Below are 25,531 nucleotides of genomic sequence, written 5' to 3' on the forward strand. Positions count from 1 at the left end.
CTATTCTTGCACAAGGCAAGTGTCCAGTATCTCTTGAAGCTCAAAGCCAAATGGATGTAAAGGGCAGTGCCCATAGACCAGGTGGAAAGGGGACGGGGCCTTAATCAACTTAAAACATTAACTAGAACTGGGCAGACCTCTGACCTCCAGTATGTGATTGTTTGCCGTATTGCTGAGATGTTATATAGGCTGTTTATAAAGCAAGACTAATATTGGGAGAAGTGGGAAAGCAACACTTTAATAATAGAACAACCAAAGGACGTGTTTGTTAAAAATGGGTAGTGAGGTCTCTTCATGCCCTGGTAAGCAGAATGTGGGGGTGAGTTCACAAGATATCTTCTGCATCACAAAAACAATCTTTTTAATTTGAACATTAGGCTATTGGATTATAAAAAACACCTCGAATGCCTCCTGTTTTTGATACTGAGCTGGCTGGGTGATTTGGGGGCAGTTGTTCTCTGAGCCCACTCTGTATAAATAATACAAAGATGGAAATAAAGATTTGCTTGTTTCTTATTCATGCCTTTGCAGAACAAGTATCAGTAAAATTAGCATTGAAAACAAGGCTTGTAGTATGATTTTCATTTTAACTACTATTGCTTGGCTGCTTATTTATATTATTTATTTATAAACCACTCCCAAGAGTCTTATCTTACGCAACAGTGGTTCCAAATGAGAACTCATTTGTTTTATTTCTAAATAACGATGATCTTTATATTTCAAAAGAATTTAAGGAAAACACTTTCTGCCTGGAAATCAGGAGTGGGGAAGACTTTCAATCTATACAACACAGATGGTATTGAATTGCACCTTACACAAACCATGAACTGGTTTCCAAAGATTTTGAAAAATATTTAAATTAGGGCTACATTTTGTAAATGATTATTTACTAGCTATACTAATTCTATCTTGATATCAATTATTAAAAATGCATTAGACCAAATTTCCCATTATTTTAAGGAGGTTCTTACTATAAAATAACCATTTATTCTAAATTGAACTCTCCACTCTTTCCCCCCCAAAAAAAACATTTTGATAGCAGGAATCCTAAATTAAGATGGATTAGATGGAAATGCAGATGGAATGAATAAATCCTGGTTTAAATGCAGATAAGGGATTAAGTAAATCACATAAGCAAAGCTCTTGATGACAAACACTTTAAACTAAGCCTGTGTATAGTTAGTGGATGATGGTAATAATGATATTCTTACATCCCAGGGCAATCTTCCCCAACCTAGTACTCTCCAGATATGTTACAACTGTCATAATTCACAGCCAATATGGTTCTTTGGAGTTTTGGGTGTTATTGTCCAACATATCTGGAGGGCTTGAGATTAGGAAGGCTGAGGCACAAGCAAAGAAACATTACTTATTATAAACATTACCATCATTTCTTAAAACAATCACTGAAGCTCTTTGTATTATTATTTTTTAATGAACAAGATGCTACCTGTGAATGAGGGGACACAGACCTCAAGGGATGCTACCTTTTGGGCATTTAACAATTTTACTAGACAATTCCTGACCTGTTGGGTCAACCTTTCAGAGATATTTCCTTATCTAAACCAAAAAAAAGAATGGCTGTGAGCCGACAAAAAGCAGAGGGAGTGTGAATGATTTCTGACTTCCAGCTGGCTTCCCCATTTAATTTTCATTGGAAATCTTCCTTCCTTCCTTCCTTCCTTCCTTCCTTCCTTCCTTCCTTCCTTCCTTCCTTCCTTCCTTCCTTCCTTCCTTCCTCCCTCCCTCCCTCCCTTCCCTCCTCCTCCCTTCATTTCTCACTATTCCTCCCTCCCCTCCCCTCCATTCTTCCTTCCTTTTCTCTCTCTCTCTCCTTTCATTCCTTCCTTACTGTCCCTCCCTCCTTTCATCCTTTTTTCCTTCCTTCTTTTCTGCTCTTGCCTTGCCTTGCCTTGCCTTGCCTTGCCTTGCCTTGCCTTGCCTTGCCTTGCCTCGCCTCGCCTCGCCTCGCCTTGCCTTGCCTACAAGGGAGGAAGTGAGAGGAGGACTGGGAAGCTGTCAGGGACCATTTAAAATGAGGACCATTTAAAATGACTGCAGCAGCATGGCAGCACTACTGAAGGAGCAGCCGTACTAAAGCAGCCACTTCCCCGAATTTCACTCCCTTAGGAGTCATGGATCCTGGCATTCTTTAAGTTAGCCCAGCTGAGGTACCTTTGTTGACAACGTTTTGCCCTATGATGCAGCATTTCTCCCAACTGAAGGTTACAAAGTAGTATCCAACAGACACTAGAGTTTTAGTTGTATATACAGCTTCCATTGGCAGGGTTCCTTCTCAAGCATCTGGGCAAGTGCTGTCCACTGCCAAATTCAAATTCTGCTAAGCAGATTAGTTCTTTACTGGTGAAAGATTGTAGGCAACTGTAAAGAGTTCTTCTCCATGTGATTTGAGGAAGTTGTCATTAGGTTTCACAGATAATTTATATGCTCCCCAGAGGGCATTTCTAATTGAATTTTGTGGTGTCTCACAAGTGTTCTGGGCACTGGTTAAAGAAAGCTGAGCCATTCTCTTGTCCAGAACAAGATCAAGAGGCTCCCATAATTAAGTTAGAAATATCCTCAAGGGAGTATTATCTTACCACATGAAGCAGTCTGCCACACACATTATTTTTAAATTTGCAATCTTAAAGGGATTATTTCCCTTCCACCCACCTATTCACACTTCTTAAATCTGAGATAAGAGTCACTCTATTGCTCATCAGACACAATTGCTAATGCAGGTAGAGAGAAAGTGTGCAAAAAAAAATTCTCTCCTATTTTTGCCCCACTTGCTTCAGCTACAGTGCACACACAAAGCAAGGAATAACAAGCAATGATTTGTGATTTTCAGAAACAATTATGACTTATTCTGATTGCAAATATTGGATAAGTTTAGATTTCACTGCAGACTAAAGTCTGATTCAAGGACAATTCTGAACCTGCCCCCTTATTTTCTGAGTGTTTTCAATTGGACAGAAGGTAATTCTGAACTTTAAATAAAGTTCTTGTAATTGTAATTGTAAATATAACTAGATCAATTTCAATAACAACAGTTAATAGATCTTTAGGCTGGAGTATTGCAATTGCAATTGAAATAGAGAGTCACATTGGTCTAATGGTTAAGGCCCCAGGATAGTAACAGGGAGACTAGAAGTTCTAGTCCCACTTAGGCATGAAAACTGGTTGGGTGACTTTTAGCCAGTTACTTTTTCTCAGTCCAAAACATCAGGCTCAGGTGACATGCTAATTGGTCAATTCCTGTTGCAACCAATGGATTACAAAATTGGTTATTTCAAACAAAACCCAAAACCCCAAAACAAAAAGCTCTTGTGGCAAAAATGCTAGAGAGAAAAAGAATTGAGATTGAAATCAAAAAAATTTCAGCTGTACTTTGTTGGAAACCTGCCTTCTAAATGTGCTTGGCACAATCTTGCTCATGTGTCGTTTTTAAGATGTAACAAATGGAGATTTGATCACTGTGCCTCTCAGGAAGACAGACTTTTGCTAAGGTTTGTTAAATAGTTGTTGTTTTTTTATCATAGTCCCCATAACAATTCTAATTTCCTTAATGCCTCTGGCAACTATTATTACTTTCATCCTACATGGATCAGTTGTACTGAAGTGGAAAAGAGCTTGTTAATGGGACAGGGATCTTGAATGAATAAATTACAGATATAAGATTCATTCAGACCAGGGGTGAAATCCAGCAGGTTTTTTTTTTTAATTTGATTTATATGCCGCCTTTCTCCGGAGACTCAGGGCAGCTTACAGTGCGTTAAGCAATAGCCTTCATACTTTTGTATATTTATACAAAGTCATCTTATTGCCCCCACAAACTGGATCCTCAATTTACCTACCTTAGAAAGGATGGAAGGCTGAGTCAACCTTGAGCCTGGCGAGATTCGATCTTACTTTAATTGCAGATAGCTGGTGTTAAATTATAGTGCTTCTATCTGTTGAGCTAAACCAGGCTCCTAAACCAGGTTTTGACAGGTTCTGGAGAACCAGTAGTGGAAATTTTGAGTAATTCAGAGAACCAGCAAATACCACCCCTGGCTGGTCCCAGAGTGGGGTGGGAATGGAGTTTTTGCAGTATCCTTCCCCTGCCATGCCCACCAAACCACGCCCACCAAGCCACACCCACAGAACCGGTAGTAAACAATTTGAATTTTACCACTGACTCAGACATTAAATACTCTGCAGAACAGATTCCCTTCCAAGGTAATCCAATATGAATGGGCAGGAGCTCACTCATTGATAAATAGGGGAGATAAGGTTTCACCTCAATCATAATTATGACATTAGCTCAGTTTTATTTGTTCATTTTAAGTTTAATGTAATACAGCTAATGAAAACAAAAACCAAACCCTGGGTCCACCAACACATTTCCCCGTTTATTATTAGTTTGAATGTTGCTTTTGGGCAGATGTCAGGCACAATGTATCTGTGTTGACCACTGTATATCTAATGAAAAGTGACCCTGCAAACATATTAAATCCAAACTGTGGTAATTATAGAACAGTCAGATTTCACAGGGAAGATAAAAAGAGCCTTTTGTTGCTGGTCTGCCTGTTCCATTTCTCAAAAGATCCCCCTCACAGGACTAATTCTATTTAATATTCTGGAACATATTCTACCAAACTCGAAGTCTCACTGCTTCCTGGCATTGTCCCATGTGTCTGACAGAATTGTTAAAATAGTACAATGTTTTATTCCATTAATATAATAAGTGTATGAAGCTCATCAGTTCCTATCATTTTAACAACAAAGTTACATAGAGCCAATTCTATGCTGAGGATCTTAACTGATGAGCCAAATCGGTTTAATTATTTTAAATTATTTTTATTTCACATTATATGTATGTTATTCTGACTGTTCACCGCCCTGAGTCCTTCGGGAGAAGGGTGGTATAAAAATTAAATAAATAAATAAATAAATTTGGTCTATTGGTTAAGGCACCAGGCTAAAAATCAGAAGACTGTGAGTTCTAGTTCACCTTAGGCATGAAGGCCAGTCACTCTCTCTCAGCCCAGCTCACCTCACAGGATTGTTGTTGTGGGGAAAACAGGAAGAGAAGGGAGTATTAGGTACCGTACAGTGGTGGGTTGCTCCCAGTTCTGTCTGGTCCTATAGAACTGGTAGTAAAACCGGCGGGAGGCCCTGCCCACCTGCCACAATATCATCATGGGTGATATGCGCATGCGCAGAAGTGAGCGAAGTGTGCACGCATGCTCCCATTGCAAACCGGTAGTAAAGGTAAGTAGAACCCACCCCGGTACCATATGTTCATGTTGCGAGTTATTAAGACACAAAATAATTTTGTTGTGCTGTCCATGGTGCTGAATGCATTTCCCCCCTAAGCGACTGCAGCATGTCTACCTTCTTATAACTATTGAAAATTAGCTGCTCATTTTGTCTGTTAAAACCAGTTCTCTGAATTGCTAAAAGGAACATGTGTTACCAATGTTGATTACCAGTATTACAGATAAATCATGCATGGTGAAAGCTGTTTTAAAATGGATTTGGGCTGATGACCCAAATTGTGGGAATCTGTTGAGTGTAGCCTCTAAATACTGGGTAAGTGGCTGATAGTCTGGATGCAGTTTCATCCCTTAGGATGGAACTAAATATTATAGGAGAGACTGTACAGTTTCAAAAAATTCCCACCTCAATTTCAAATGTTGGAGAAAGTGATCATTTTGATATAAGCAGACAAAGTATAATGGTAGCCATTTATTTATTTATTTTAAACTACTAGGTTACACTTTGGGATTTTATCTTCTCAATCCAGAAGTTATTCTTCTAATTTGCCTGAGTCAATTGCACAATCCAAGATCTTTGTGAATGGATGAATGCATTCAAAACTACAATACTTAAATATTCAATTCTATTTCATCATTTCACCCTTACCATCAGTTTCTCTGCACTTTAAAACAATATATTAAAAACTCTTCAGCATGCTACAGTGGTAAACTGAGGTCCCAGCACATGGCATTTTGTAAGTGCCCACAAATGCCTCCATCCATTTTTTTATTTCTTATTTACTTTTTGGGGAAAGAAAGGTGTTAAACCAATCTCTAAGGCAAAACAGATGTATCCTGAACTTAATCCTCACACTTTGACCAGAGGGCAGGTGAGGCAGATGGAGCAAAATATCACTCTTCAGTATTTGAATATTCACTTTAAGATCTTTTTAAAAAGATAACAATATAACAGCAAAACCTCTATGTCATTTTTAATGGAGGCAGAAGATACTTTTTTTAAAAAAAGTAGAGGGATAAATTCCAACATGGTGTCTCCTTCCTTCCTTCCGTCCTTCCTTCCCTCCCTCCCTCCCTTGGAAAATAAGTATATTGTGGAAAATACCTTTGTAGAAACACAGTAAATTTATGCCCTATACAGGGGGCAGGAATGTGCATGCAAGGATTGGTGTCCTATGGAGCCTAACACTATTTTCTCAGTGCAGATACAGATAATTCTTGACTTAGAACTGGTCATTTAAAAAGTGTTTGGAGTTACAAAGGATTTGAAAAGGGTGCTATATGGCCTATACAGCATTACAGCCACCACAGTCACATGACCCTATTTTGGATGCTTAGCACCTGTATCACCTTTACGACTAGCTGCTGCATCCCGCAGTCATGTAACCACAATTTGTGATGTTTTTTTTACTGGTTTCCAGCAAAAAACACCTATTCAGGAGATTTGTTTTGGACTTGGGATCACATGATTTGCTTAACAAGCACTGTAAAAATGGTCATAAAATCAAATCAGGTCATGACTTATGACCAAAATTCCGACCAGTCCCAACTGCAGTCGTAAGTCAAGGATTATCTGTATGAACATGGATGTACAAAAAGCCTTTATCTTTTTAATAGCCTTGATCAGGAACAGATCAGTATGCTTCAGAATGCCCGAGTCGCCATAAAAAACACTGAATGCTGAATAAGCACACATCACCACTCTATGGTGTGGATGGGGTATCAGTCCAGAAGATTCTTCCAATTCATCTGCAAGGATGAACGAGAAAAGTAGTCCCTCAACCAGAACAAGTTGTATGACTCACATTTTTAGCTTTCCTTTGAAAAAAAAGCAGACAAAACATCTTTTAATAGTCAAAACATGCTGCTACTCATTTGCTCATTTCATCTATGAGAATTGTGGAATTTAAGGGTTGGGAGGGACCACATCAGCTGTGAAATCCAGCTGGATCTATCCAGTTTGTGCAATCTGGTAGGGCCGGTGGTGGGAGGCTCCGCCCACCCACCTGGATGTCATCATGTACTGTTTTTGACCCTCTGTGCATGCGCAGAAGGCTCTGCACATGCGGAGAAGACACATGCATGCTCATATTTCCGATCCGGTAGCAAAGGTAAGTGCATTTTATCCTTGGACTACATACAGTAGAACATCTAGTACTATTTCCTCTCTGCTACTGGAATCATCTACTACAGCAGCCCCAATAGAGGCTATCCCATGATGTTCCATTTAGCAAATTAAGTTCAAACTGGGTAGCATGTTTATTAGGTGATGCTCAGTTGGCTTTAAGACTTTATATACAGACTTTATATACAAAGAGTTTCTCCATTTTCCCTCTCAAACTGGGCTGATGTATCATGTGATGTGCCACAGAATTAAGTCTTGACAATCTTCAATATCTTTTCATATTAATGATTTGGATCAGTGAAATGAATGTCTAGTTTTAAAGCAGATCTAGGTACTTGCAATAATATGCAAACTAAAGGAAAGGAAATCTTTAAGCATAAGTGATAAATTGCTTGCTTAGCACCTTTTTCGCTCCAAAGCAATTAAGATGCTCATAGGGCAGAAAATTAATACTGAGTTCTTTTCTCCACAAAAGTGGAAAATGCAGAGCAAATTTTCATATGAAACAAAACTGGGTGGGGCAGCTATTGTTTGAGAAGATAGAAATAAAATTAAAAATGATCTTGATAAAGAAATGGGCTGAAAATAAAATAATGAAATGCAATAGAGACAAATGCCTTCATTTAGAAAAAAAAAAGAAATAAACTGCAGAGATAATGCAAGGGGAACATCTCATTTAGTATTAATAGGTGTTGAATGTGCTGAATATGCATATACTAGAGTTGAATATGAATAAGCACAAAAGTATGGCTGGTAAAAAGTCAAGTGCAATTTTAGGCTGCATTAAAAGAAATAGTTTCCAAATCACGGGAAATAATAGATCCTCTTTATTCTACATTGGGCAGAGCTCATATTGAATGTTGTATTCCCTTCTAAACGTTGCACGTTAAAAAAGATGTAGAGAAATTCAAACAGACTTGGAGATGGCAAAGATGACCGAGGGACTGTAAATCAGGTATTAAAAGGAAAGAAGGAAGTACTGGGACATATTTAGCCTTGAAAGAAGATTATTGAGGGAGATATAATAGGATTCTTTGAGTGACTCCAGGGATGTCATAGAAAAGAATGCTATACTTTGTCTTTATTATCCCAGACAAATAGTGGTCTATAAGAAGGCAGATTCTAGCTGAATGGTAGAATTTTTTTTTTTTTAATACCAGCAGTTTTATCATGGAACCAGTTTCTAAGAATGATGGTGAACATGTTCACTGAATATGTTTATGCTGAGAGTCAACAGCCATCTGTCTATGGGGTCTTAATTTGGTCTTTAGCACTGAGCAGGAACTGGATTTAATGGCCTTTTAAAATCCTAGAATTCTATGGTTTGTGAATTAATCGAGATCAGCTCCATTTTAAATGTTAGACTGGTTCTTATTCATGGTGCAATCCAGCACAAAATGTGCAGGGTTTTGGAGCAGTGGGAAGAGGAGGGGGGCAGTATAATTCCAAAAGAGCATTTGTTGAGTTCAAATTTCAAGTAAGATATCAGAGCACAGTTGCAGTAAAGAAGAAGATGAATATGGTTTGCAAAGGCTGCTACGATTGGGTCCATGCAAGTTGGGTTATCCTTCTTGAGAAAAGGGATGGTTGGGCCAGCCTTGAAATCTGTGCGGGCCCCATCTTCAAGGTTTTACTGCTGGACAATCTCACTCTCCAACCTTTCTTTTTTAGGGAAGATTATTGAAAAGGTGGTTGTGTTACAGCTGTAAAAGACATTGGAAAAAATGGACTGTCTGTAGGCACAATATTGAGACAGCATTGACTGCACTAATGGATGAATCTGAGTGGTGTATGCAGAAATGATCTTGGGAGACAGGAGAAAGAACTTCAGACTGGATAATCATCATATAAAAGATAGCAATAGCACTTAGACTTATAGACTGCTTCACAGTGTTTTACAGCACTCTCTAAGCGGTTTACAGAGTCAGCAGATTTCCCCCAACAATCTGGGTCCTCATTTTACCCACCTCGGAAGGATGGAAGGCAGAGTCAACCTGGTGAGATTTGAACTGCCAAATCGCAGTCAGCCACCAGTCAGCAGAAGTAGCCTGCAGTACTGCATTCTAACCACTGTGCCACCGTGGCTCTTATGGAGATAGGGATGGAGATAGCTTCATCCATAGAAGGAGGGAGCATGGGAAGTGTTTTAGAAGGGACCCTCCCTAGTTTTCCATAGAGTAGAAGGTAAGGATGGGAGAAGCACTTTCAGACTTGCAAGATTCTGTTACTGTAACCATAGAATAAAGATAGAGCTGGTACTGTATTTAAGTTGTGCTCTATGTCTAGACTATTCCTAATGGTTAACAGGTGGAGCCACAATGGGAGTGGTGTTACATCTTGATTTCCCAGTGGCTTTTGAAACCATAGTCTGTGTGGTTTGGGGAAGTGGGCACTGTTCATCTACATTTCTACTTCATCTATCTTAATAGATGACATGTTATTTTCTTCTGACCACATCTTGGTGAGAGTGGGAGGCTAGAGCTAACGGCAGATATCATTCTAATGTTCCTCATAGCAGTCATTTTGTAGATGGGCAAATCTTCCTACACAGCCATTTGGTAAATTGAGCCAATTGAGCAAGATCTCAAGGTTTTAAATGTATTCACTACTCAAAAAGGTCCTTGATCCCTGCTATAAAGTATTCTACTGGGAAGTTCAACATAGCCTTTTGAATTATTTAATCTTAGCAGATTTATGCATTTTAAGAAATGAGCGTCTCATATATGCATGTTGATATTTCAATAGGATTAGGGAAACTCTTTCTCTACATTCCCCCACCCTCATACATGCAGAGAGATAATGTGTGAGCATGTATATTAATTACAAAAGTCTAACTGAAAGGCAGGGGGATTTAAAAAAAGCCCTTTATTCTGTTGCTCTCCTGAAATCTGCAGCAATATCTAATTGAGATGATTACGATTAGGTTATACAACTGCAATTTAAGAATCACTGTCATGAAATCCTTCTATTCAGTTGACATAAGGTCTTAATGAATGTTCTTCTGATCAAAATGAATAGAAGGATTCATAAGGATAAACATGTGCTGTCAAGTTCTTCTGATCAAAAATGGAAGTTGCCTGCAGATTTGATAAAACAAGCGGCCAGCAACACCACTAGCAGAAGCTAAGTTAGACCTACTATATACATTCTCTTTCCAGACTTGGAGGTGTGAATAACTTTTCAGCTGAGGAGGGAAAACTTTCTAACCCTAAGATTACAAAGCAAAATTAAATTTTCCTGACAACAGAAAGAAGTCAGGGAAAATACTTTTGCCCACACTTCTAAAATACCTGAAGGGAACACACATATTGCTAAGGTACACCAAACAGCAATATCATTTCATACTACAGTGAAGAGTAATTGAATCACCACCAGTCACAAACTTGTTGTTTAGTCCAAGTCAAAAATGGCATGTTAGGGCTTGCTCTCTCTATGGTTATGTAAATTCATGCCCTCCCTATGAGCATTAATCTTGCAGCCTTCCCGCCAAGGTCTTTTAATGCTAAGAATGCTCCTCACATATTCTCTGCTGACATATTTCATTCAGGTCACAGATTGTATGGGAGTTGCCTTGAATTGAAGATATCACAGATCCATCCATATACTATTCTTCATTCCATGTACTTTTCATCAGCCACCATCATAAAGGCTATAAGAGGTCACAGAGCAGATCAGCATGTCTCTGCTTTTAGAAATTGTCAGGGTATCTAATTTCAATAGACTAAGTTTACAAATTCTGAAAATATCTCTTAATTTCCTTGCAAGCCATCCACCATATGCTCCAACCCTATGCAATCTATATAAGTGTGGCAATTAACAGTCTAATTTAGGGATCAAGTCTCCCTCAAGTCACTTTGGTTCTATCACTATCTTTCAAATTAGCCTATCTCACAATTTTTTTATGAGGATAAAATTCATACGAGAGAATTATGAATGCCATTTAAAGCTCTGGGAAGAAAAGCAGGAATATCATTAACAGGTACCTAAATAAAATGAATAAGGTCATAGAAACAGAAATCTTAAGAGGCGATCTAGTCTAACCCATTGGTCAGTTCAGGAACATCTCTGACAGATGAGCAACCAGACAATTTGAAGACCTGCTGTAAAGAAGAATTCAACATTTATAAATCGCAATTCTCTCTTCAACTCATTGCTGCCAATTAATACTCATAGTTCTATGCAGCAAATATACAGTGAAAATCAAATGAAGGGAATAGGTATTTTTACAGATATTACCTCCTAAGAAAAGAAGAAAGCATATCAGATTTACAACTTTGGAACACATCCAGCTTGGAGAATGTCAAGCCAATACTTAATAATAAAACTTTCACCTTGATATTAGACAGCTTTCCCAGTATCAAAATATTACAAGATAGAAATATGTGACTCTGTCTAAAATATCAGTGCTTTTTAACATATCCTGCGTAAAAATTACCTTGTTCCAATTATCCATTCATCCCAATATTGTGAATTTATTCATTTAAAGATTTATCTTCAAATTATCACAATTTCATATTAGAAACAGTATTGTTAAAAATAGTGATTTTACACAACTACCCTAAAAAGGAAACCTCTTTCACTTATTGGCAATGATGATGGCTAGCAGTTCTGTCTGGACTGTAGCTATCATGACCTCTGGTTGGTAGATTCCCCTATTTCTTTATCCCGCCCACCTGAACCAGGAAAATAGGTACCAATGTTTTCTTTCCTATGGTTAGATATTTGAGAGCATATGGTTTCAATTGACAGAGCTTTTGAATGAGGCCCCCCTACCCTGACACCCCTCATACTCTGAGGTGAGATTGTGGTTCTTCCAGAAACCTTGAGGATACCAAGTGGGGGCCTGCATGATAAGTTTATTGTGTTTAGATGAATATTTTCCAGTATTTACTTTTTAAGGGGTTTAAATAGTTGTGATATTGTTGATGCCTTTTAGGCCATTAAATGTCTAAAAGCCATTCAGCTTTTAGACACAACTGAATGGATATCATCATCATCTAATTAAATATGCCCAGGCAATATCAGTGTGACCTATCCCAATATTAGAATTGACAGATTTAGAATTACTGTATAGCAGGTTGCTGATAGCATACCACTGAGTTTTCTAGTTCCCCCTATGAATAAAGGAGGTTAAAACAGTGCTGAAAAGTGATTTTCTGCCTATTCAGTGTAAGCACAGTGGAGGTTGAGAAGTAAGCACTTTCAATTGATTTAAAACTGCAACTGTTTTGTTGGGTTTTTTACCTGAGAAATTTAGTAAAGAAAATGTATCTTTGATTATCCATGTAATAACTGCAGCAAGAATTGTATTTGCACAAAATTGGAAAGCGGAAAAAATCCCTACAGAGGGAGAGGTAATTAAGAATACATTAGAATGTGCAGAAATGAATAGATTAACATTGGCAATTAAAGGGAAGGAAGAATCGGAGTATCATAACATATGGAGGCAATTTTACCATTGGATAGAAAATGAATATGGACAAAAAGTGGTATAAAATTGAATAAATTTGGAAGGAAAATGTCTTAATAGAAGATATATTATTTATTTATTTATTTATTTTATTCAATTTGTATACAGCCCTTCTCCTAATGGACTCAGGGCAGTGCACAGCCAGAACTAAAACACATACCAATACAAAATTTAAAATTATTAAAAGAATTACATAACTTTGCCCCAAATTTAAAACAATTCAAATTTAAAACCCATTGACAATTTAAAAGCTAAAAAACTAAAAAAGACTAAAAAAAGGGGGGCAAAGAAATATATATATTAAGAAAATGATGGTAAGCGTTAAAAATGATGACACAAAAAATTGTACCCAGATGACACACAGATTGATTAACAGTGTAATGTTTGTTTTAAAAGAAAAAAGTTTTTATAAAAACAAAAAAAGAAGTAAGCACTTTCCACTGCCTTCTCCCACACACATCAACCCTAATCCATGCTCAATCTTCATTCTAAGATTTCTGTACTTGCATCAGTTGTTATCACGCTCAGCTTCCCAGTAAATTAAGGATCTGATCTGGCTGGCTGATGGAAGAAAACTGTTAGAGACCATGGTGTCAATGGTGTCAACTATCTAAATTAGCCTTTTAGTTTACAGCTTTGAATATAACAACATGTATTAAGAAATAATAATAGACATCATGCAAAAGATTAGTGATGGTCATTTCATTCACTGGGCTAATAGCCAACTTGTCTCCAAGTTTAATACTGAAGAGTGATTCTTAATATTAAACTCTAATACTACTCTTGTAATAGAACCATGAATTTTATTGGCAAACCAAGGACATACTGCATACTTAATTTGAAAGCTAATGTTATAAAATTACTAGAGCTACAACATTATCTCACTATGAAGCCAATGCACCCAACCAATGCACCCAATAAAATAAACCCCATACAAGCAGGGGAAAATTGAGACCTCACCCAACTTTTACATCTCTATCACCAACCTACCAACCTCCTACACAATTTGATAGCTTGCACAAATTCTAAACTGCATATAGAGCCTACATAAGTATAGCAGACCTGCTTTTACAAATGCACACTTTTAAGAATGGTGGTAGGGTCAGGAATTGGCCTATACTTCCTCTTTCCCCTTAAACAATTTTCATTGATTAAGAAGCACATCACTCTGAAGGCACAGATGTGAACACAATAGCAAAATCCTCATTGAAATCAATGCATCCAACCAGACATAAAACAACTGAAATTGAGGGAAATACTGAAGAGAAGACTTGGCTTGGCATGCCCAATGGGTTGTCATAATTCATTTTCCGACCCTCATTTTTTGTGGGGTATCATTTATCCACTTACACATCTCCCACGGAATCCCCGTTTTTCTTCTAGGAAAGCATCCCATTAGTTTCTAGAGCATTGCAGGACATTTGGGATGAGATCTAGGATCCAGTACAAGAATGAGTAACCTGTGGATAGGTTCTTGAGTAGGGGCAGGTTCAGGCAAAAAGTAAACATACAGAAATGGTGAAAGATGGCAAGGATTCAGGCGAGGGCTATTTGTAAAGGAGATGAAGGAAAGAAAAGAGGAAACAAACCCTAATAGATCCTCTCCAGGTTTCTTTCCCCATATCAGTTATTAAGTTTAAAACCCCCAGGTTAAAAAGGTTAGAGATATATGTGCTCCAAAGTCCCTTGAATTTGAAAAACATGCACTAAAATAAATGAAACTTACTTGATAGATTTTAAGGCATTACAGCTGTATATACCAGCCAGTGTTGCACTACTAAGTATTAAAAGAATCAGCTCTGAGAACATTAGATGATTAAAAATAAAAACAAAAACAAACAAACAAAACAAAACCCTTCCAAAGCCTATGGGCTTGATTCTGCTGCCGTTCTTATTAAGCCTTGAGAACAGAAATATGACTTACTGTTGTGCTGAATCTTAGTGGCAGTAAAGGGGGATTGAAAATTGTTGTTTGAGGGACTTCCTGTTTGCTGCTGGCCGCCGCCAGACGTTCCTTTGGGATCGTCAGCTTCCACTGCCTGTCAGAGCCGCCTTCACAACGGAACGGCGGCTCGAAAAAACTCCGTTTCCATGAGGAAACGGAGATAGAGCCGGCAGGGGTGGGTAGAACTCTCTGCAGAGTCCCAAAAGTTTTTCTTTTTCTTTTGGGACGGAGCGGATGAGATGCCCCATATCCCCAGCCGTCGCTCCGGGCTTTGGGAGACCTCTGCTTATGCAGAGCCAGGCGTCAAGAGCAAGCCTGTGAATCTAACAGATTACTTAAAGAAAATGTGAGCTGGATCTGTAATACTGAACCGCAAGTATTTTACTTATCTTTTAAAAATAAAAAATAACTTAAGAGAAAAGAGGAAAGGAAAGGAGGGGAAAAAAGTTTTTTAAAATGGCGCTTGCAGCAGCTGGAGAAGAGGCAGAAAGGAAAAGTCTTTCCGTTTTCTATTATTACAATGTAGCGGAATAAATACCACTGGCTACATTTGTAGACAAAACCTCGCTCCTGTGTTTTTCTTTCTTTTTTTTTTCCTGGAGACTTGATATTGTTGTTGACTGGAAAGAAGTCTTTTTTCTTGTTTTTTTTTTTCTTTTTTTTTTTCTTTTTAACAAAGCCTGCCTGGGCGGAAACATGGCACTGAGACTTACAAAGTCAGATAAACAAGAAGGGGGGGGGGATTCCCTCACCCACAATTTAAAGGAACAAGTTTTAACTCTTCAGTCTCAGAAACCTGATTTTAATATAATAGAATTTCTCTTAGAGGAGATTGAAAGAAGGGATGAGATTGTGAATCAGCATCTTGAAGAATTTAAGCAGGAAATTAAAGAACTGGTAAAATCTAAGTTTGATTTTTTGGAGCAAAAAATTTTAAAAGTGGTTAATGGTTTTTCAGAATTTATGATACAGTTGGATACAAATACTAATTTACTAGAGTCTAAAATGGATGAAATTCAAGATAAATTGGACAATAGAATTCAAAAAATTGAAAATGATTTGATAAACACTCAGGATAATAGCTCAGAAGAAAAACCTAAAATGGATGCTGACCAAAAGTCTGGTAATGTAGAAAATCTGCAACAGAGGATTGAAAAAGAGGTTTTAATGGTTCAACATAATTTTACAGAATATGCGATAAGACTGAGAGGTTTGCAGGAAAATAATAGAGATGATTTAAGGAAAATATCTTCTGAAATTCTAGCTGGGATTTTAAAGGTTCAACCTGACGAAGTGTTTTGTAGGATTGACAGAGTTTTTAGAATAAATTCCTGGATTGCTAAGCAAAGGCAACTGCCTAGAGATGTGGTGATTTATTTTACGGACAAGGAAATTAGGAATAATATTGTGCAAAATTCCTTTAATTCTAATTTGCAATTGTATGGAAGAAAAATATGGATCTACAAGGAACTCCCACCTAAGATATTAGCAGAAAGGAAGAAATTTGGTTTTCTGGTGTCTGAGTTAAAAAAGAGAAATATCTCATATAGGTGGAATGCCCCAGTTGGTATTATACTGAGACATCAAGGAGAAAGATATCAGTTAGATACTATTGAAAGAGCAGAAGAATTTTATCAAAATAGGTTGAACATGAATTTAACATCTTCAGGAATGATACAGGATAAGCAGAAGGAGCTGGAAATAAAGGGAAAATATCGAATTACAGAGACTGTACCAGATAAATTGCCTTTGGATTTACCGGACACCCCAGCTGGATTATCTACAAATTTGAGAGAAGTGCCATCTGATTTTAATGTGATGACTTATCAAGGCAAGCATGGAAACCAATTAGGGGATATACAAGGGATAAAAAAGAAACATGAGACACCAAAACAAAATCAACACGACCAATCTACAAAGCAGAATGAAAACCGACCAGTTGACACACAATCTGTAGAAAGGAAACCAGGATGGAAGTCAAACCCACAAAAAGAAAACAAAAAAAGAAATAGGTTGTATAAAAATAGAAATTTCTAACTCAAGCAACAGTGAAGCCAGTGACTTTAAAATATGAATAATTATGTGAAAACATAGAGGAGGCGACATATTGGTCAATATCATCCTGAGGATAGTGGCAGATCTCTGCATTGCCGTAATTTTGGGACGTGGAAAGAGCCTCAAACTGATGGATTTGAATTATCTACTTTGAAATTTCTTTTTGTGTTGATAAATATATTATAATTATCTTGAATCATAAGGCAAGAGAATCATGCTGGGGCATGCAGAAGATCCGGTTGTTACCCACTACGATGATGGAAATCAATAATCCTGATGAAACCCACAATTATTATTATATGGAATATAATTATAATGTCACTCGGGTGGTTGTTTTTACTTTTATACATATAAGAAGATATTTATTACTGATGGGGGCAGATATGATTGAAGATCTTGAATAAACTGTTGCATCAGTAAGCTATGTTACCCTATTATGGATGTTGGTTTTAACAATCCAGTGGAAAGACCTCAAAGAAGATATTATATGGACTATAAATTTAAAGTTATTGTCTTTTCTTTTTTTTTATTTAGATATAATGGAATATATATATATATATATTTAAGTAGTGTGGGCAGTGAATTAAAGATATTAAGAATTGTTGTGTATGGTAAATTTGCAGGACAGTGGGTGAATAAGCTAACTACAGACTGATTAGTTTAAGAAAAGGGATTTTTAAGTGATATATTTAGGGGAGTGGAGGAAATGGATAGAGTGGAATAAATGTTAAATTAGATTTTAAGGGGAGGCCGCTTTGAAATGTTATAGTAATATATATAGAAGATTAAATATTAAAGTAGGATTTATCGTATAGTTTTAAAGTGGAAGGTGGTTTTGAATTGTTGTAATAATATATAGATATAAAATACTATTATGTTAAATTAGAAGTTATTTTATAATAGTTATAGTATAATGTTTTTTTTTTTTTTTTTTTGTTCTCTTCTTTTCTGAAATGTATGGATAAAGGGGGATGTTATGATATTTATAATATTTTTAGTAAGTAAAGGTCAGTATTTTGAGGAGGGAGTAAGTAATCTGTTATGAATTAGGGGTTTTTTTTTGTTACGAAGAAGTCACAGGGGGGGATGGGTGGGGAGGGGGGGTTAGGGAGGGGGAGGGAGAGGGGGGGGAAAAGGGGGAAAAATTGTATTTGAAAACTTTTTCAATAAAAAAAAAAAAAGAAAGAAAATTGTTGTTTGAAACTCAAGTAAAAAGGGACAACAGGAAAAAAAACCTACAGAGGGTAAAATATTTGACTGAAGGTCTGAAGCACATATTAATGAGAAGCAGACTCATGGGAAAGAAGGCTCCAGGGTACCTTAAATATATATATATATATGGATACTAAATATTGATAACTAGCTGCCATAGATCAGAGGCTCAAGTGATATCAGCAGAATTAGGTAGTGGGAATTTTTCTAGGCTCCTAACTTGTAAGAAAATTGATGAAATGTTGGCTTCCAGTCTATGACCAGAGCTAATCCAAGTACCATTTGCAAATGGTCTTCTCACTGGTGGCATCTCAAATTTGGAACACCCTCTGCTGACACCAATGTTCTGCCTTTTCCAATGGTAAACTGAAATATTTTTCTATGCACAATGCTTTTGAAGTAATTCTTGAATCCCACTCTATGTTTACAATTCAACTTATTTTATTGTATTTAATTTTTTCTGACCTAAAGCTTTAGGATGAAGATGCGATACACAAATTCCCCAAACACCTATAGAATCCAAGAGGGAATTTACAGAGGCAAAGCTGAAAACATGCAAAAGAACTGCAGATTGTCAGCTCTGTTGAGAGAAGCAAGTAAAAAGAATCTACATTACCTGCAGGATTAAACAGTAATTTATAAACATTAGATTCCCAAGGAAATCACAATGTGTTCAAAGAAAATCATCTCAACCAGCCATATGCCAAGAGTGCATTTTTCCAACCCAAATGTAGGTGAGGAAACTTTGACCATACTAGAGCTACAGAAGCAATAAGTAAGAACTGTGGCAGGATCAACTTCCTTCATAATTTTGCTTCAGAGATCCCCCCTCCCCCGTTCCTCTCAGGGAAGAATATTTTAAAGAATCAAAATTGTTTTATCTCCTTCAGTATTTTAATGAGATTCCTCCCCATTGCCACTTATGGGTTAAGAAAACGCATCCACTATAATCACCTCTGGTGCTTAAATAATATATCCGCAAGGAGCCCAAAATCTACTCCCTGACACATCTTTTGTACAACTTGGAATGTGAACGTACTAACATGATACACTCTGCAGATGTTCACTGTGAGTATGTGGGCGTACACAAAAATTTATCATCTCTTAGCTGAGCATGGTGGTTTAAACCAGGGGTCTCCAACCTTGGCAACTTTAAGACTTGTGGACTTCAACTCCCAGAGTTCAAGTCCACAACTCTTAAAGTTGCCAAGATTGGAAACCCCTGGTTTAAAAGACTTCTATTCATGTTTGCTGGAACACAACTCAGTTCAGCCAAGAGCCTGACTACAGGTAGTCCTCGCCTTACAACAGTTCACTTAGTGACCGTTTGAAGTTAGAACAGCACTGAAAAAAGTGACTTATGACCATTTTTCACACTTATGACCATTACAGCATCCCCATGGTTATCTGATTTACATTCGGATGCTTGACAACTGACTCACATTTATTGTGAATGTTATGTGTCTTTGGGTGTTATGTGAATTTCGTTGTATGGATATACTGTGTATACACGTACAATGACAATAAACTTTCTTTCTTTCTTTCTTATTTATTGATGGATGGATGGATGGATGGATGCAGGCAGGTCCCGGGCTCATGTGATTTACCTTTTGCGACCTTCTGACAAGCAAAGTCAATGGGGGAAGCCAGATTCACTTAACAACCACGTTACTCATTTAACAATTACAGGGACTCACTTAACACATGTGGCAAGAAAAGTCGTAAAATGGGGCAAAACAAATTTCTCACTTAACGACACAAATGTTGGGCTCAGTTGTGGTCGTAAGTTGAGAACTACCCATACATTCAAACAGAAGCTCTCTCTTACTTTTTGATCATATTTGAAATACCAGGGGTGGACAGCAGCCTAGAGGGCGGGTCTGCAGGCCCACCCTTATAGCCAAGTAGTTTTGAATCCTCTTGTGAACAGGCTGAACATCTGCAGAAGCCTAATCAATATGGGAAAGAGTAATGAATCATTATGTGAAAGCCACTTGCAAGCAGAACTCCTTGGTCTGAATAATCTGGTGTTTCTTTGACAAACCAGCGACTATTTGACACATCTGATGTAGCACAACATGCAGAATCTCCCCCTGAAGGAACAGAAAATTAGGGCCGGGTAATTAAGGTAATTAACCATGAAAATGCAGTGAGCATGTGTGATGTAATTTGCTATGATGTCAGCGGGCTGAATTTTTTAAATGCCACGTTATTGTTTCTATAAGTGCTTAAGACCTTTGCTTACCAGAGCATAGTCGGTGCATTAAATCAAGTCACAATGTTAATCAGTTTAGTTCGGTGTGGTCATTCCACACCAACTGGCAAGAGTTCTCTGAGATTAAAGGCAGATATAATGTCCTACTTTTTTTTTTTAACTAGTGATGCCTTTATCATGTAAAATCACTGAACTATCTGCTTTTTCCTGAGCAAGGTGAGGACAGGATGCTAATTTGCTTGCATTCCATAACAAAAATCTCACAGTGACATCAACTGGAATAAACTGTAGAGAGTTGACTGGAGTGAACTGTTATGTTGTAGAAGACTATTATTAAGGCTTTCCTGAAAGAGATGATTACATTGGAGGCATATTAATTCTTCCCTCTTCAACATTTAAATAAAAACCTTTTGAATCAAAAGAAAGTGGCAATAAGCAGACTTCGCTACTGGAGGAATTTGTTTGCAGGATCTGCTATGTCAGAGATTAATATAGTAATATAGTATACTGTATCATTATTTAGTAATACAGAATCCCATTATAGTAAAAACTAATTTGCTATATGAAAATTATTTGAGTCCGTTCTTGAAAACTGATTGAAAGATTATTCTCAAAGTAATGAACAGTATGGAACTGATACTGCTTTTTTAAAAAAAGAAATGATTAATTTGGTTCATGAAAAGAGTAGCTAATTGATGAGAGCAGCCTTCCCCAACCAGATGCCCTCTGGATGTGTTGGATTTTAAATTTCATAATTCCCAGTCAGCATAACCCAGAGGAGAAGAAATTTATCATATCTGGAAGGCGGCAAATTGGGGAATCCTAGATTAATTTGGTAATTCAAGGTTTTGATGGTCAAGGATAATTCAATCCATTAAGTATATACAGCTAACATGATCAAGATTCTACTGGCTTGAGTTTTGAAGTGTTTTAGTATTGAATCTTGGCAGATTCTTTAAAATAAATATTAGGCAACTGTTGGGCTATTTAGGCCATCAAAAAGCTTTTATATATCCATTAATTCATCTCTGAGAAAGAGAAGGAACTAGATCCTGCTACAAGGTTCTTGTGTAGAGAAGGTAAGTATGGAAACTAGAGGAAAGGAGAGGACAGTCCATGTTGACCATGTTTACCTGTGATGGATGAAAATTATAGGGTTAAATACAGATGACTATTAAAATAAAGAAAATTAGTTACTTACACAGTTTCATCATTCTTGAATTCCAGTTCTCCATAACTGTCTTCAAAATCCTCTCCACCTCCTTTTGCTGTTCCTTCAACTGTTCTAAAGGGGACTATGACTGTACCCCGTGCACCAGATGTTCTAAGAACTTTCACCTCCATCACCCCAATGCTCTCACTGATATGTATCACATCACACTCGAAGGTGAAGATGCCTGCATGGTCATCATCTAAGATAGTCACAGTAGCCAGACAAGGTGAGACCAGTATGGCCTTGGGATATGGCAGTTTGTTGTGTTCAGGGGGTTCCTCTGCATCAATCACCCGTAGGTTGCTAAGACGCACAAAAAAGTGCTCATCCTCTTCAAAGATATCATCATCAATAATCCCTATGGAGAACTCTTTCTGGGTCTCCCCAGATTTCAAAACAACTGTCCCTTCTGTAAATTCATAGTCAGCCCCAGCGTTAGCAGAGCCATCTTCTGTTTTGTAATCCACATATAGGGTCTTGGAGACATCACCTCCTTTCCGGACAACAGTTAGGAGGACAGCACCACAGTTCTCAAGACACTGATAGGAGCAAGGGTCAAAATAAATTTTGGAGATGAATTCTTCTGGCTCCTCTGGCCGTACTTCATGCAAGCTAGTACTCCTCTTGGCTTGCTCAGCTGCATGCTTTTTGAGAATATTTCCTGCTCCAGTCATCATCCTGGTAGCTTGAATCCGATAGAATGCTCTGCTTTTTTGCTGGTGGGATAAAGCATAGTAGTTGGCCATTTCTACCAGCTGATCTAAGTCTTTTTCTGGGTGCTTTTGTTTCAAGTCCTTGAGGATCCGGATCATCTCTTTGCGAGACTCATCCACCTCTTTTCCCTCCATAGGCACTAGGTTTCCATCTAAAAAATGGGAGTTCATCATCTTACCATCCATTTCAATTCCTTTGGGGTGATCCCCTTCTGTCTCAATGATAATACCCCTGTGTTTGTCAGTACGGTACTTTTTGTGCATATATTTATAGAGAAACAGCCTTCTGTCTGCAATCCAAGCCAGGATGACACAAACAGGGAAGAAAAACAGAGTGAGTAAGCCTTCCCATACCTGAACCACACCTGGAGAAAAGACCGCAAGGATCATGTATAACCAGATATAGGCAAAGATGCTCCAAGCAGCCGTGACAAAGAAAACCCTCAAATGTTTTATCTTCCTCGTCTCCCCATCAGGAATGACATAGACACAGATGGCTATGATGATAAACATATTGAAAGCTGCACTACCAACGATGGTAGAAGGGCCCAGTTCACCAGCAATGAATCCATGACCACATACCTCTATCAATGACAAAAGGATCTCTGGGGCAGAGGAACCAAGAGCCATGAGGGTCAAATTGGAAACAGTTTCATTCCATATTCGGATGGTGGTGGTGATGGCTTCTCCGTTGGGTTTCCTGACTGTAATCTCTTTCTCTTGGGATGTAATGACTTCTATGGAAGCCATGAAACGGTCAGCAATGATAGAAACGCCAAGAAACATATATATGAGTGCCACAAAATAAACAATAACTCTGGCAATTTTGTCCCCCAAGGATGGATTTTCTGGGTACCATATTGGCAAGATAACACCCTCCTTGCACTCAGAAGAACCGGAGCATGAGGTGTTATGTCCTATGTTTGGTGAATCTGTCCCTGTGCCAGCATCTACTTGTAGACCATGTAAAAATAGGACAAAAGTAAAAAGCCCAAACCGGAGGAAGGCTGAGGTGACAGGTTGTAACTTTAACCGCGCCATACACAAGGCTTAACATCCACAGCACAGGAGCAAAGGTCTTCTGTTCAGGTTAAGAATCTGAAATAAAGAGATTAAAACCATGAGACTGAAAGAAATAAAAGGAAGAACTGACATTGCAATTAATGCCATTAATATTAATGTGTTCTCTTATTCACAACTAGTTATACTACCTTATGTATCGTAATCATATTTGGTTAATTTTACATGGATCACGCAAGATTGAATTATTTGCTTATTATAGGGGTGTCAAACTTGAGGCCCATGTGCCGTATGCAGCCGGCAGGGTGCTCAAATCTGGCCCACAGGGCCAGCCTGGAAATAGCAAAGGACCAGCCCATGGTGGCTCTGGCAGCCAAAATGGGGCACGGGGGGGGGAAGGGGGGCGTGCGGCCTCCTTGTGCCCTGTTTTTGGCCTGAACGGCCTCCTACACTACCCTGTCAGCCAAAATGGGATGCGGGGGAGGTGTTTTGGCTGGCATGGTACTGCAGGAGGCATCCGTCCTATCCCCCCCCACCCCCGGGCCGACCCATGGAGGAGAACTACAATGCTGATCTGGCCCTCAAAGAAATCCAGTTTGATATCCCTGGCTTATCAGTAGAATAGAGGGAAACTGTCTGTACTGAGCACAGAATAACCAACCTTGTTATTTATCTTAGACATGATTAGTATCTTGATATCAACTGAATTGTTATCAAAGAATCACACTAGGTATTCCAATTTTGCCCTAAAGCAAGATAACATGATAAATTGGTACTTGTTTATGATATAATCCTATGAATTTTGGTTAGAATAAGATCCTAGTAATTCCTAGTAAAGAGCTGCAAATAGTTGTGAAGTCAACACTAACTTTAACTGACTGATTGCAACTCTACCACCAAGGAGATTGGACTGAAAGATCCCTTCTAAGACGCTCAATAAATTCAGTGCCTGAATAGGAAGTTGAACTAGGTTTCCCTGGTTTAGCTTTTCTTGGTCCAAATCCAGCATCTTAACCAGATTTTGTTTTGATTTGAATTGTGTGAGCAGCTGTCCACCTTACAAGGTAGTCCAGACAAGAAGCACATCCAGAAGTACTAGCTCTATCATTACGGTACATTAAACAATCTTGAAAGTCTGAAAGTAGAAGTCTCTCCCCTCACCTTTACAGTTTAAGAAGCTAGGGATGGTCCCTTTGAGGAAGTTTACCTACACCTTATCTGACTATTGCCTCTTCCTTCTGTCTTCCAACTTCATTCCCACATACTGTAACAACCTTGAGGGTATGGCATAGTTATTTAAAATAAATAAATACAGAACAGGTTCAATATTTCAGAAGGATGATAATATTTTCTGTTAAGAACTGGGTGTCCACATTAGTGGACAGGCATATAGATCTCATTTGAAAATCTAGTAAGATATAGTTAATGTGGCTCAAGTCTACTCTCTTTTCTTTTTCTTTTGGAAAGCATCATCAAAGAAGATTGGCGAAATAGCACTGTAACATAGGGCCACTATTTTTGACTATTACACAGTGAAGAAAAGCAGCATCAATAAAAATAAATCCGATTTGTAATAAACTTTAAAATCTGTATGTGAAATAGTGTTTAGCTTGAGTATACTAATTTTAATCCCAGAATTGAAAAATGGTTTTCTAAAAAAGGTTTTCCTCGGGTGATGTCCCTTGATATGTAATCCAGACCTGCTGGACTGCAGCTGACAAAATTCTTAGTTCACAATTCTGGGAGATGTAGTTCAATGAATCTAAATTGGGAAAAGCTGCTTTAGAAAATTCTGTAAAATTTAGGACAGCCTACAGTGAAACAACAACAAATACCTACGTGTGCTTCAGGCATTTATTAAACCTGGCTGCAACTAATTTTCAGGGCTAGAACAGAAAATAGTGTCCAGCACTCAACATCCCTGGACTAAAAAAATGATTATACAGGTAGTCCTTGACATACGTCTATATTTCTGTTGTTAAGTGAGACATTTGTTAAGTGAGTTTTGCCTCATCCTACGACCTTTTTTTGCCACAATTGTTAACTAGAATCACTGCAGTTGTTAAAATAGTAACAAGATTGTTACATGAATCTGACTTCCCCATTGATTTTGCTTGTCAGAAGGCCAGAAAAGGTGATCACATCACCTCAGGACACTGCAACTGTCATAAATACAAGTCAGTTGCCAAGCACCTGAATTTTGATCATATGACCAAGGGGATGCTGCAACGGTCATAAGTGTGAAAATTGGTCATAAGTCACTTTTTCAGTGCCACTGTAATTTAGAATGATTACTAAATGA

The 25,531-nt window shown here is 37.9% G+C and overlaps 1 protein-coding gene across 6 annotated transcripts in view; it reads right to left on the minus strand.

The window, feature by feature from the left end:
- Positions 1-23,250, minus strand: part of SLC8A3 (solute carrier family 8 member A3) — a 192,689-nt gene extending 169,439 nt beyond the window's left edge. For all 6 annotated transcript variants that reach the window (XM_070939231.1, XM_070939223.1, XM_070939248.1 and 3 more), the window contains exon 1: positions 21,485-23,250. In XM_070939231.1, coding sequence (XP_070795332.1) covers positions 21,485-23,250 — 1,766 coding nt within the window. The remainder of the gene's footprint in view (positions 1-21,484) is intronic.
- Between the last annotated feature and the right edge of the window lie 2,281 nt (positions 23,251-25,531).

This window comes from Pituophis catenifer, unplaced genomic scaffold (genome assembly GCF_029215685.1).
Source record: "Pituophis catenifer annectens isolate HBS135680 unplaced genomic scaffold, rPitCat1.0.hap2 SCAF_1, whole genome shotgun sequence".
NCBI classification, from domain to species: Eukaryota; Metazoa; Chordata; class Lepidosauria; order Squamata; family Colubridae; genus Pituophis; species Pituophis catenifer.